We start from the raw sequence: 15,021 nt of genomic DNA, 5'->3' as shown, positions 1-15,021 counted from the left end.
TGTTTGAATAATTTACACTAATATAGTGGCTAACATAATTATAATATTGTGATGTTCATGAATCTCTAATAGTCATGCAGTGTAATGGGGGACTGGCACATACTAGTAGTGTATATGACTGGGCCCAAGGACCCAAACTCCTATAGTCCCTCTTAGACCAGAGTAACATACATAGCTGATCTCCACACTTCTGCATTTGCCTTGCTTCTCTCTGGTAGAATAAAAGCTCTTTGATGCCAGAAACTATTTGTTTCTTCTTTTTCAAAAATAATTATTTAATATATCTTTTCACATCACCAAAATGTTCTTATAGCCTTCTCTTCACCTTTTCTGAAAGAAATATTTGTATAGTAAAAAAATGTTAAAGTGGAAAAAAGTTTAGTAAAACTAATAATATTGAAAAAACCTGACATTGTATGCAGTGTTCCAAATCGATGGCCCCCCACCTCTGCAAAGAGAGGGTGAGAGACGTCATCTCCTATCTATTCCTTGGAGCCAACATTGATCATCATCATTTAGCAGCCCCAAAATTTTATTATTTTGATGCTATTTTTGTCTTTGCCATTTATATTGTTGTAGTCATTATGTATGTTGTTTTCCCGGCTCTGCTTCCTTCACTTTGTATCAGTTTATGTCTTCTCACGCTCCTCTATACTTCTCATATTAAGAGTTTCCTGTAGCACAGTAACACTCTATGGCATTCACATACTGCATTCCCCAGTCAATGGCAACCTACTTTGTTTCTGGTGCTCTGCTGCCACAGAGAGTGCTGCAGGAAATTTTTTGTGTTTATGCAACCTTTCTTTTTGTAACTGACTCCACTGCGATATCTGTCTAGCAACAGAATCATTGGGTCAAAGCATATAGAAATTTGAATACTTTTCAGGATGTCTCCACCCAACGATAATCCACCAACAATGGATCAGTGTGCCTATCTTGCTTTAGCCCTTCCAGCATTAGTTATTCACACCTTCCAACAGTGATTATTCTCATCTTTTGTCATCTTTATCAGTTTTTAAGTGTGAAAATAAACCTTTGACCTGACACTTTGATTATTTCTAGTGTATTCTTTCATGTTTTAGTATTCTTTACTATGTTTGTTTACAACTAGCATTTTTTCTTTTGAAAAATGCCTGTTTCTATCCTTTGACCTCTTAGCTTTAGAGGTAGCTATCTCTTCAAGTGCAGTAAAAGACTGTGACTATAATAATAATGATAACTTGCATTTATATAACACTTCAAGGTTTGTAAGACACTTTAGCTATGTTAGTTCACTTGATCCTTACAATTACCCTGTGTAGTTGGTGCTATTGTTATCCCATTTTAAAGACAATGAAACTGAGACCCAGAGAAGTTAAGTGATTGGTCCAGGGTTTTACATCTAGGCAGTGTCTGATGCAGGATTCTAGCTCAGTCTTCCTGCCTCCCAGTCCTCTATTTTATCCACTGTGGCACCTAGCAGCCTAAAATCTTTTCTGGAAAATTTGATCTGTGTTTAAAGCCATGCCGATGTTCATGTTTTTTCTTCTATGGTAAGTCTGTTTTGGAGATCAGGCAGGTCTCCTGAAGAATGTCTAAAGCCTAAGAGAGCTCCACCTAGTTCACAAGATAAAATCTTCCCAGGTACTTCAGCAATGGCTAAATCCCAGGTGGTTGTAGTACCTAGACTAATCTCAAATTCATCTTCAAATGCCCTAAATTTTCTTCATCAGGTTTTACTTCTAATTATACAGATTTTTCCTACAATTATGGATGTGATGGTTATCCTATGCTTAGAGAATATGTACAGGAGTGTTTAAATCACTTTTCAGAACAACCAGTAAGTATTGAAACTGAAATTTATCTATTTGAAGGAACTCTTAATAACTGGATCACTTTTGTTGATGCTTTATGAGACCTCATGGAACTCATCTACCAACAGTCCACAATTGTGCCACACTTCTCTCACAAAGTGGAATAGTTGTGTAATTATTTGTCTATTCATCTAACCTTTAGTCCATGAAGTGACCTTTCTGGAAATTACTACTTAAAAGATGCAGAGAGTGTGACCAGAAAGATCAGGCTGCCAAAGAGGAGGAAGCTACCAGAGAATTATTTCATTCCTTTGTACTCACCTTGGGTGAGCTTTACCTCAACCTGGAGATGAAAGGAACAAAGGATCAGGTCACAAGTGCAGAAGTTTTTCAGGTTGCTCTTTGGCAATTGCTGATTATCCTTTTTTCTAATCCCATGGACAACAATTTAGTCTTTCCAGTAAAACTACTGAGTCTGATAGGATGAGTTTTCGAAGATGCATGGAAGGAAAAGGGAAAGACAGAGACAGAAAAAATGATTCAGAGAATTAGAAAAATTATTTATTCTAGAAGCAAATTGCAGCAGAGTTATAAAAGAGTTGCTTATGAAGCTAGTAGAACTCTGGCCAAGTAACTAGCGTAGAATTCATGCCACTTTAACATATAGAGAATTAACACCTGAAAATGATCCTAATTGTTTTATGTATCAACCAACATTTTTTATACATCTGCTGGCATTCCTTTTATGGTTGCTGATCATGATTTTCAAGAAAACTTTGAGGAGTGACATTAGGGAGAGAATTTCTTCCCAGGTTATGAAGAAAATGGAACAGACTTATTATCAGAGGCTGGAGATTCATACTTGGATGACATTTTTGATGCGATAGACCTAGAAACAAAAGAAGCTAATGAATAATTTTGCTTAGAATCAGAAGATAAGGGAAAACACTAAAATTAGGTAAAATTATATTAGATTGTTTAGGCAATTGAGATATGGTGATTAGCAAAACAGAAGTAAGACAGGAAACATATCGGATTTATACAAAGTTTAGGTTAAGTTAGTGATAAATGCTATTTTAAGTTAACAATATCTGCCCAAAATAAATAACCTTATTTCCTATAGCTGAAATTATGTTTGTGGTTTATTATGAATATATTATGAACTACTTTGGCTACAATAAAATTTATTTGAAGTATGTGACATATTTAAAGAAAATTTTGCTGATTTGAAGCTTGTCTTAAAAAAATACTGATTTCCTTGATAAAAAAATAAACTTTATCTTACACATTACTATATAAGTGTAGCACCCTTTTATTTAATTCAGTTTTAGATTAAGTATCTACTAACAAATTGGTTCTCAAAGATGAGTCATAATCATGAAAAGAGCTTAAGCATTCTGAGTTTGAAATCATTCTTAACTAATGTTACATATGCAAACTAATTACTACTTAGGATGATAGAATATTTTTATACAGGTTTTTAAAAAGTTATGTGTTGCTATTAGTAACATATTTGGAACACTAATTTGTTCCACTTATTGCAGTTAGCTTTCTGACTAAATTTTCTGACTATTTGCTGAGCATATCAGTTAAAAAACTTAAATAAAGGAGAATTTCATTTTCTTTAAATAAACTATACACAAGCATTATACACAAAGCATTGTACACACATTATTATACACACAGCATTATACACAAAAATTTGAACTTCTCTTGTATACAACTGCCTTTCTTTTACAGTATATAATAATCTCAATATATGACTTTCAAAGTATTCCACTTGTGTGTGATACTTTCTGGTCTTCTTTTGTTATTTTCTATGCAATTTAACAAATGCTTCAATGACACTTTTTTCTTTCTTTTTGTTTTTTTTCTTTTTTTCTCCCTCTTCCCCCCCACAAGTCCTTTTAAAAACCTATATATGAAATATGCACCTTCAAGAAAAACAACTCTCCATATTGTCCATGTTGAAAAAATGTATCTTTTATTTTGCATGTTAAATTCATCACCTGTCTGTCAGGAAGTGATAGCTTCCTCAATGTCCCTCTGGCATCATGGTTGCCCACAGCATTGATTATGCTTCCAAGTTGTCTCCATAATGTTATTACCTTGTATAAATTGTTCTCCTCCTTCTGCTTTTTACTCTGTATCCACTGATGCAGGTTGTCCCAGACTTTCTCCCACTGTAGTAATTTGATTCCTGAAAGGTATGGCCCTCAAATCTTATTTCTAACATTACCTCTACATGTTTAGAGACAACATTTAGCTACTGTTAAGCCTCAGTCTCCTCATCTGGAAAATGAAGAGATTGGTCTAGATGGTCCCTGAGATCCTTTCCAGTCCTAGGTGTAGGATCGAAATACCTGAAAAGATTAAGGTAAGAGGGTGTCAAGAATTTTCTCAAGTGATCACACTTAGTGTGGGAATATGTGAAAGACATTATGCTAGGTCATAGGATAATAGAATTTCAGAGCTGGAAAGCACCTCAGGCCAAGTATTTCAACATGCCACTGAATAGAATCCCCTCTATCATATACCTGACAAGCAACCATTCACTAGATAGGAAACCAGCAGTTCATAGAGCATCCCATTCTACTCTTGGAGAGCACTGATTATTAGATAGTTTCACCCAAAGTAAAGTTTAAATTAATGTCCTGTGGCTCTTCTCTAGTTTGTGACCATTCTTCCCAAAATGTGTCATCATTGACTGAACATAATATTCCAGATATAGTTTGATCAGAGCAGGAACTCTCAGAACTATCATCTCTTTCTTCCTCCATACCATACTCCCACATTTTTTCTATTGAAAAAAATCACTAGCTTTTTTGGTTGTGATAGTATGCTCTATTGTTTCATAGTGATCTTGAAATCTGCTAAAACTCAAAGAAATTTTTCAGAACACATTGCTATGAAGCTGATCTCATCTGGTACATGTGAAGGTGATTTCTTTGAATCCATGTAAGACTTCCCATTTATCTTTATCAAATTTCAACTTATTAGACTATTTTCTCATCAGCTGACTTTCTTCCGGGTCCTGAGAACTGAGTTCTGAGATGCCAGAGGGTATTCTGAAGATCTGTTGCTCTGAACTCTAAAATCTAGGTGGAGGTTAACTGAGGAATCCAGGTGATCCAGGGTAAAATTAAGCAGAGTCATTGACCCCACTCAAAAATGTTTTAGGAGGCAAAACTTTCCACAAAGCTCCAATTCAGGAACTAAGGTTAGAGAGATGAATAAACTGAAGGATATTTCTACCAATAAAAAGATTTGTTATAGATCTGAAAATGTCCCCAAATCAAGCCTAGTAGTGAGGAATGACAAAACAACTACAAGCAGAGACTTAAGGGGGAGGTAGGGAATGCCTTTTCCACAAAGATAACTTTCAAGAAGAAATGAAACAAGAAGTAAAAGTTAAAAAACTCTGGAGGAAAGAATTGACAGGGAAATAAATAGCTTAAAACTGAAAATGCAAGCTTTATTCAAGTAACAAACTTCCCGGAAATTAGAATAGATCAAATAGAAATCAATTGTTCCATTAAATAACAAGTATTAGGTTACTTGTTATTTTTTTTCAAATTTATTTATTTAACTTTTAACATTCATTTTTCATAAAATTTTGGGTTCCAAATTTTCTCCCCTTTTGTCCCCTCCCCCCACCCCAAAACACCAAGCATTCTAATTGCCCCTATCACCAATCTGCTCTCTCTTCTATCATCCCTCTCTGCCCTTGTCTCCATCTTCCCCTTTACCTGTATTGCTTATTTCCTAGTGGCAAGAACAGTACTCGACAGTTGTTCCTAAAACTTTGAGTTCCAACTTCAGTTCCTCCCTCCCTCCCCACCCCTTCCCTTTGGAAGGCAAGCAATTCAATATACACCAAATCTGTGTAGTTTTGCAAATGACTTCCATAATAGTCATGTTGTATAAGACTAACTATATTTCCCTCCATCCTACCCTGTCCCCCATTACTTCTATTCTCTCTTTTGATCCTGTCCCTCCCCATGAGTGTCGACCTCAAATTGCTCCCTCCTCCCCATTCCCTCCCTTCCATCATCCCCTCCACCCTGTTTATCCCCTTATCCCCCACTTTCCTGTATTGTAAGATAGGTTTTCATACCAAAATGAGTGTGCATTTTATTCCTTCCTTTAGTGGAATGTGATGAGAGTAAACTTCATGTTTTTCTCTCACTTCCCCTCTTTTTCCCTCCACTAATAAGTCTTTTGCTTGCCTCTTTTATGAGAGATAATTTGCTCCATTCCATTTCTCCCTTTCTCCTCCCAATATATTTCTCTCTCACTGCTTGATTTCATTTTTTTAAGATATGATCCCATCCTCTTCAATTCACTCTGCACACTTTGTCTCTATGTGTGTGTGCATGTGCATGTGCACGTGTGTGTGTGTAATCCCACCCAGTACCCAAATATTGAATAGTTTCAAGAGTTACAAATATTGTCTTTCCATGTAGGAATGTAAACAGTTCAACTTTAGTAAAGTCCCTTATGACTTCTCTTTGCTATTTACCTTTTCATGCTTCTCTTCATTCTTGTGTTTGAAAGTCAAATTTTCTTTTCAGCTCTGGTCTTTTCATCAAGAATGCTTGAAAGTCCTCTATTTCATTGAAAGACCAATTATTCCCCTAAAGTTTTATACTCAGTTTTGCTGGGTAGGTGATTCTTGGTTTTAGTCCTAGTTCCTTTGACTTCTGGAATATCCTATTTCATGCCCTTTGATCCCTTAATGTAGAAGCTCCTAGATCTTGTGTTATCCTGATTGTATTTCCACAATTCTTGAATTGTTTCTTTCTAGCTGCTTGCAATATTTTCTCCTTGACCTGGGAACTCTGGAATTTGGCCAGAATGTTCCTAGGAGTTTCTCTTTTTGGATCTCTTTCAGGCAGTGATCTGTGGATTCCTTGAATACTTACTTTGCCCTCTGGTTCTAGAATCTCAGGGCAGTTTTCCTTGATAATTTCATGAAAGATGATGTCTAGGCTCTTTTTTTGATCATGTCTTTCAGGTAGGCCCATAATTGTTAAATTGTCTCTCCTGGATCTATTTTCCAGGCCAGTTGTTTTTCCAATGAGATATTTCACATTATCTTCCATTTTTTCATTCTTTTGGTTTTGTTTTGTGATTTCTTGGTTTCTCATAAAGTCATTGGCCTCCATCTGTTCCATTCTAATTTTGAAAGAACAATTTTCTTCAGTGAGCTTTTGAGCCTCCTTTTCCATTTGGCTAATTCTGCTTTTGAAAGCATTCTTCTCCTCATTGGCTTTTTGAACCTCTTTTGCCAATTGAGTTAGCCTATTTTTCAAGGTATCATTTTCTTCAGCAAGTTTTTGAGTCTCCTTTAGCAGGGTGTTGACTTGTTTTTCATGCTTTACTTGCATGTCTCTCATTTCTCTTCCCAGTTTTTCCTCCACCTCTCTAACTTGATTTTCAAAATCCTTTTTGAGCTCTTCCATGGTCTGAGCCCATTGGGTGGGCTGGGACACAGAAGCCTTGACTTCTGTGTCTTTCCCTGGTGGTAAGCATTGTTCTTCCTCCTCAGAAAGGAAGGGAGGAAATACGTGTTCACCAAGAAAGTAACCTTCTATAGTCTTATTTTTTTCCATTTTCTGGGCATTTTCCCAACCAGTGACTTGATTTCTGAATATTCTTTTCACACTCACTTTGCCTCCAGATCCTCCAAGCCAGCGCTTGGGGTCTGAGATTCAAATGCTGGTTCCCAGCCTCAAGGCTTTGGGTGGGGGCGGGGCTACTATTCAGTGTGAGATCAAGTTCAGGTGCTCAAGTTGGGGCAGGGCCACCTCACGGGCTCAGTTCCCTCAGGGGGTTTATGCAGAGACCTTCAACAATGGATCTGAGCTCCTGCCTGCTTGGGGAGCCCTGGTCTGCTCCCGCTTCCACTGCTGCCTCCCGAGGGGGCCTGAGTTATGGGGGCACCCCACTCCCCTCTCAACCGGCCAAAGAGACTATCTCACCGACCCTTGTCACCCGTGGGTGGAGGGACCCACGCAGCTGCTAGAGATTCTGTCCCTGAAGCCTGCTCAGATCTGCTCTTCTTGGCGCTGCTCGGCCAAAGCAGGGCTCGGCTCGGCTCCAGGTCCGCGGTGCGAAGGACCTTTTGCGAGAGGTTTTCAGGTCCCTCTGTAACAGAAATCTCGTCTGCTCCATTGTTCTGTGACTTCTGCAGCTCCCGAATTTGTTGGGAATTCTTTTTTACAGATATATTATGGGCTGTAGGTTCGGAGCTAGCGTACGTGTGTCTTCCTACTCCACCATCTTGGCTCTGCCCCCCGGTTACTTTTTAAACTTAAAAATACATGTTATGTCTGTGATGCAAAATGATAGAGTTGGGAAACAAGTCAAGGAAAGAATCACTGGACTTCCTGAATCATGTGATGAAAAAAAAAAGTCTATGTTACATTTCAACAAATCATAAATATAAGTTGCCCACGTGTATTATAATCAAAGGTCAGAAAAAAGGTAGAAAAACTCCATTGATTTCATCCTGTAAGAAATACAAAAAGAAAAGTTCCAAGACTGCCATTGCCAAAATCTAGCACTTTACAGAGGAAAAAAATATTGCAAGTAAACATCCAAAAAGAAGTAATTCAAGTACCAAAGCATTACAGCCAGGGTCATAAAATACCTGGAAGCATTTACTAAAAACAAAAGTAGAGTATGGAATACAAAATTCCTAAAGGCAAAAGCTAAGTATTTACAATAAGAATAACTTATCCTGAAAATCCTACAAGAAGAAAAAAAATTATCTTTAATGGAGCAAAAGACTTTTAGGCATTTCTGATGAAAGGCCTAGAATTGAGTAGGAACTTTGACATGCAAGCACAAGATTCAAGAAAAACTAAAAACAAAATTTCATTTAGGCAATTAGGAGGAGCTATATGATAATGCAGTGCTAATATTCTAATGATGGAGAAGAAACAAGTGTCTCTTCAGGAACTTAATAGCTTCAAAGAGTGTAATAATAAGAGTTCAATAAGAGAAGCAGATTTGGGGTGGGCTGTTGGTTCTATTCTAGGAGTTTTGAATGGAGAAAAAGAAGGGAGGGTAAGAGGAAGACAGTAGTGTTGATAATAGGAAGGATGGAATGGAACTTGCTATTCCAAATAAGTAAGTTACATGAGATGAGAGGAAAAAATCAACAAATATAGGGGCAGGAGTAGGAATGTGTGAACATCATATGAACCTCATTTTTATGAGAGAGAAAGAAAAGAGGGTTGAACACACATAGAAACAGGGTTTAGGACAGAGAAAAATGTAAAATCCAACTGAGAAAGTAGGGTAGGGATAGTCACTATACATTACAACAGGTTAGCTGTAAATACTTATAAAACAAACATCCTGATCAAGGAGAAGAAAAGAGAAGGTAGGAAGGAAGGGAAGAGAGAGAAAAAGTAGAAAAGAAAAAAAGATGACCATTGAAACTTTTTTAAAGCATACCAAACAGTACAGAAGTCATTTCAGAAAGAAGCATAGACAAGAAAGGCAGATTTAAAAGTGATGTGTGAAATTTATCAGAAACTTGTTTTTTTTTTAAGTGGGCAATATAAGATGATTATCTTTCTTATGTTCTTCTGTGTATATGGAAATGCTTGGGATTTTGATGATTAAGCACATAATAAAAAATTTAAAGTTCTTAAAATTCAGGTAAGATTTGACAAAATTACTCAATTTGAAGAGCAGAGTCAAGATGGTGAATTGGGAGGTCACAATTGCCAACGTTCCCTCCAAATATCTGCTAAAGTGACAATAGAAAATATTTCAAAATCTGGGTGGAAAATCCAAGAAAAATTCATTAGCCATTTTTTGAACTGAGAGGAACATAAAAAAATAGAAAGACAGGGCCACAGATACTGGGTTTGAGGCTGACCAGGAGTGCAGAGCAGTGCAAGCAGCACCAGACAGTGGTGGTGGCATCTGCTGTGACTATGAAAGCAGTGGTAGGGAACAACCCAGCATCCAGGAACAGTAAAGGCAACTGAGCATCTGGGCAGAAAAGGACATAAGGGGACTTCTGTACTAGGATTAGGCCCAGGGTTCAGTGTCATCTAGCAGTTTTGTCACTCATTACCAAAGAGTGAAAAAGCAGCAGAGATGCTATCTGAGTAAGGACAAGAGAACAAGGAAGGCAGTAAACAGAGTTCTCCCTGGATCACACCATATTGGAGTTATCATAATCTTCTGAGACCTCATATGAGCTGTGAAAGCAATAGCAGGACATAAAAAATAAAAGTTCAGGTCAGTCATTCTTCCCTCCCCAAGGTAAAGAGGTACCAGTTCTAACATAAAGCCCAAGATCAAGAAGAAGGCTGAAGAAAAAGTAAAAAAAATATTTATGGTAAAAGGCTATTATGGTGACAGGAAAGCTCAAGACAGAAATTCAGAAGAATGCAATGACTTGAAAACATTTACAGACAAAGCCTCAAATTAAAAAAAAATACAGATTGGATAAAAGATCAACAAGAATTCATAGAAAATGTTAAGACAGAGGTTTTTTTAAAGGCAAAAAAAATTATTTAAAAAATTAAATGAGTGATAGAGGAAAAATTGGGAAATGAAATGAGAGTTATGGAAGAAAATTATGAAAAGAGAATTAACAACTTGGAAAAAGAGGTACAAAAATATTGAAGAAAATAATTTCTTAAAAATCAGAATTGACCAAATGCTAAAAGAGGTACAAAACGTCACTGAAGAAAGCTCTTAAACTTCTTAACTCCTGAAAAAATTGATTATCAAGTGGCAGCTAATGATTCATAAGACATTAAGAAACAATGAAAAATAGTCAAAAGACTATCAGAAAGAACAATATGTCAACTCTCTCAGGAAAAACCAACCTACCTGAAAAGTAGATCAGAGAGATGATTTAAGAATTATTTGTCTGCCAGAAAGCCATGCATAGAGAAGAAGAGCCTTAGCATAATATTTCAAGAAATTATTAAAGAAAACTGCCCAGATATGTTAGAGCAGAGAGCAAAATAAAAATTTAAAAACATCCACTTATCCTAAAAGAAGGTGCAAAATGAAAACTCTGACGTATGTTTCAGCCAAAATTCAGATATCCTGGGTCAAGGAGAAAATACTGCAAGCATCCAAAAAGAAAAAGAAAATCAAAATACAGTGAAGCCAAAGTTTGCATCACATAAGATTTAGGAGCTATCACCCTAAAGGATTCAAGGGCTTAGAATATGATGTTCCAGAAGCCAAAGCATCTAGGAATACAACCCAGAATAATTGACCTAATAAAACTAAGTATATAACTCTACAAGGGGTAAAATAAACACTTATTGAACCAGAGAAATTATTCAATTAAATAAACCTTTATTCATTAAAATCATGTAAGCAGTTTTTTTTTTTTTTTTAGGGAATCTAAAGTTCTTCAGGGCAGAGATGATCTTAATTTTCTTTTTATATTCCGCAAGTTTACTATAGCACTTGACATATAATAAGTGACTAATAAATACTTTTTCATTCATTCATATGACCAGTGTACTATGTGCCAAAATCTTTTTGGATTTTCACTCTCATTTACTGTGTTACGTTTAATTTCTATGTTTCTGTGAACTGAACATTTTTGGGGGTTCTCTGTAGACCCTATTTTCTCTCCTGTGTATGTTGGAGCATAAACTTCAATTAGTTCAATAGTGATTCTCTTTGAAAAGAGTTTTTATATGCACTGCAGTATAAAGTGACCAAGAATCTCATGAAATGGTTTCTCTGCTTGCTTTTAACTGCATGACAAAACATCTCCCACTATCCACCTCCAGAGAAAGAACTCGTGGGATCTGAAAGTATCAAATGTCATTCATATTCATCTATTTTTTCTAGGGGTTTCCAAAGCCATTTTAGAAGCTGCTGGGCCAGATGTGGAGTCAGAGTGTGCTGCATTAGGTATAGTATGAATGCTTCTGTTGTAGCCATAATTCAGTGCAAGTGAAATAACTGGTAGTGAGAGGATGTGAGATGGGTTGGAAACAAGTCGGAAATCCTTTGAGAGCCAGTGTTCCATGGGAGAGGGGTCCTCAAGGTTGGCTTATAATAATTTTCCTTTAAAACATGAGCAAGACTATAGTAGGCAACAACCACCAACACCCACAAGGCTCCCTCTGTCTCCCATTTCCCCTAGCAACCTAGTATCTAACAGTATCTAAAACTTTCACCATTAGAGACTCTTCTTGGGGGTTAAAGGCATTGTCTCTATAGATTGTTACCTCAAAAGGCATCAGACATTATAATAGTTTCACGTTCTACAACAATATAAATATTTAAAGTCAGTATGAAGAGGCAAGAAAAGTCTTGTCAATTCCAGTTGTCCATGTTGGTACCATAATATCAAAATTAAATAACAGACTTCTTTTCTGTTAACAAATCAACAAACTTAACTGGTCTGGAGATGTGTTTGGGTGTTTCTTGGGAAGTGTAGCAGAAAAACACAAACTAATTTTTTGAGGGTTATTATGAAATGTTACTACAAGTGATCCCAGGAGATATCTATAGTAACCAAATTACTCAGAGCTCTGTCACAGCCCTCCCCAGATCGCCTCTCATGCTTTAAACTCAACCTTGAGAAAACTTAGGAGTAGGATATGGCATGGTCATTGTCTTTGGGTATTTGAAGTCTTCTTATGTGGAAGAGGGAAGCGACTCCATATACTCCAAGAGCGAAAAGCTTGGACCAATGGCAAGAAGTTCACACCATATTCCTTAAGGGCAATGGCTGTCTTGGTGGAAACACTTCACTGTAGCCAGCTTATTGACTATGACTATGACTATAGGGTCATAGATTTAGATATAGAGCAAATAATACTAGTCACCTAGTCCAACTCTTTCATTTTAACATATAAATAAACTGAGACCCAAAAAGGTTAAATGACTTGCCCAAAGTAATGATATAAGCAGCAATTGAGGCTAAGTCTTCTGATTCTAAAGTCACTGTTCTTTCCACTGTGCCACAGTGTAGTTACTGGATCTTTAGGGAAAGCAAATTGATCATAAAGTTCTGGACTTAGCACTGGAAGGAGCCTCAAAGCCCATCTTGTCCACCACCTGTTATGCCCAGATGACTAACCTGAGGCCGAGAGAGGTTCAGTGATTTGCCCAAAGAGCCACAGGTGATAAGTACCACAGGTGGGATTTGTAACTAGATCCCTTGACTCCTGAGGCAGCACTCCTTCTAGGATACCATATTGGAACTGATAAAAAAAAAAGAAAGAAAAGAAATGGATTACTTTATAACTTAGTTGGCTTTCTATCACTAGAAATGTTTAAGTAGAGGGTGGATAATTATGTCCATGATGCTTTTAAAGGTGTTTATGCATGGGACAGTATTGTACAATATGACTCCTAAGGTATCTTTCATCTTTGAGATTCACTAAGTTTCTGCTTAGCTAAAGTTTCATACCTTTATGTCTTCTGTTCTCTAGCTGCGAATCATCCCAAAAATTTTATAGTAACACAGGGTGGAAATCTAAGGTGCAAGAAAATAATTCATGTTATTGGGGGAAATGATGTCAAGGAAAGCATCTCTGAAGTCCTGAAAGAATGTGAACAGATGAAATATGTGTCCATTTCCCTCCCAGCCATTGGAACAGGTTTGTAGCTTCCTATCAAATATGATCTAGATTACATACCCACTGCTAAAGGTAATCATTTAAGTCAACTCTATATGAGAGTAATGGCAGTGATGTTCATCTATTTTAGGTCTTGGCAATGGTTTTTCACTCTGCATACCATGGTGCTTATGGGCACTGTTGGGTTTTGCCTCTAGTCTTAAGATACAAATAGGCAAAAAGAAAAAGAGCGAAAGATAAACTGGTAAAGAGTAAGACTTAGGGATGCAGATGAAGGTGAGAGAGACAGAAAAAAATGGAAAGAAAATAAATCGATCCATTTCTCAGTCTATTTCACTATCTCTTCTTTTGCCTCCTTTCATTTTCTGTTGTTTCTCTGGTTTAACTTCTTGGCTTCCTCCTCGTCACTCTTTCTCTCTCACATATTTACCATTTTGGAGCATTCACTCATTCATTCTCATTTTCAATATCAACCTCCATGCAGGTGACTTCTCAATTAGCAGCTCCAACCTGTGAATACCTTTAGCCCTAGTCTAATCTCTCCTTTATCAGACAATTCCATTTAGTGCCACCTAACGCTTCTCAGGTCAAATATTGAACTTATCCTTGAATTATAGACTTTTTATGAGAAGAGATTATGTAATTTTAGGCTAATTTCGTGATCTTTCACTAAGACCTAAAGAAGATAAGCAACTTGCCTGAAATCAAGTAATAATAATAACAAGATTCAACTCCTCATATTCAATTCTTCTTGTCAATTACCCAGTCCCTCACCACCTCTTACATGGATTCGAACACTAGTATTTCAGATGGCCTTCTTTTCTTCCTGCAGTTTTTCTTATGTATGGCCTTAGGAAACTCTTTATTCTTTTGAAGAAAATATTGATAACAAAGATAATAATGATTTTGTATTTAAACTTTTTTTAAAAATTGAAAGTTTTTTTTATACACAATAAGCACTTCCAATGTACACACAAACAATCCCCCAACAGAGTACATTCCTAGAAAAAGTGTTTATCAGTTGTTACCAGGAAGTGACAGTAAGACAGTATGGTGCTGAGATTGAGGTTATAATTGAGCAGAGTTTTGTGGGTTCCCTGGGTAGACTTTAATTACTTTTTAATTGGCACAGTGTATCTAGTTGTTCAAGCTCAGCTAGTTTTCCTCTGTGTCATTTCATGCAAGTCTTCTTCTCTGGTAATAACTGCTTGTGGGAAGGCCAAATATTTGACACTTGATTTGTTCATAAAAATCTATGATTTTTGTACATTTATTGATATAACCCTTATAGGATAAACTTGGTGGGTGAAACATTTGAACTTTCCACCATCTTCTACTTTCAACTCCCCTGTAATTCCCTGGTAACAATTGTACTTTGCCATGGATCACTCCAACCTGTATCACTGCCATCTTCTGCCTCCTCCTTTCCTCCTTAACTGCTTTTGAACCAAGAAGAATGCTATCACACAATTATGGTCACCATAAATTTATGGTATCCAGCCTCAATGGGAGCTTCTCTAGAGGAATGTAGTCTTATTATTCCTCTTTAAAAGATTCTTTTTCTCACTCATCACAGTAGCGATTCAGATCTTCCCTCTGTTCATTAGGCCTCTCATGGTATCTTTTCCCCCTCT

General features: G+C 36.8%; 1 protein-coding gene and 1 pseudogene across 2 annotated transcripts in view; both read left to right on the top strand.

Moving 5' to 3' along the window:
- Window positions 1–15,021, top strand: part of LOC140506523 (protein mono-ADP-ribosyltransferase PARP14-like) — a 94,468-nt gene that overhangs the window by 44,962 nt on the left and 34,485 nt on the right. For both annotated transcript variants that reach the window (XM_072613797.1, XM_072613796.1), the window contains exons 11-12: window positions 11,646–11,708; window positions 13,241–13,408. In XM_072613797.1, coding sequence (XP_072469898.1) covers window positions 11,646–11,708; window positions 13,241–13,408 — 231 coding nt within the window. The remainder of the gene's footprint in view (window positions 1–11,645; window positions 11,709–13,240; window positions 13,409–15,021) is intronic.
- Window positions 2–11,635, top strand: LOC140506525 (polyadenylate-binding protein-interacting protein 1 pseudogene; annotated as a pseudogene).

This window comes from Notamacropus eugenii, chromosome 5, assembly GCF_028372415.1.
Source record: "Notamacropus eugenii isolate mMacEug1 chromosome 5, mMacEug1.pri_v2, whole genome shotgun sequence".
NCBI lineage: Eukaryota > Metazoa > Chordata > Mammalia > Diprotodontia > Macropodidae > Notamacropus > Notamacropus eugenii.
Note: the sequence above shows the minus strand (reverse complement) of the source record. Positions and strands in the feature narration are given on the sequence as shown.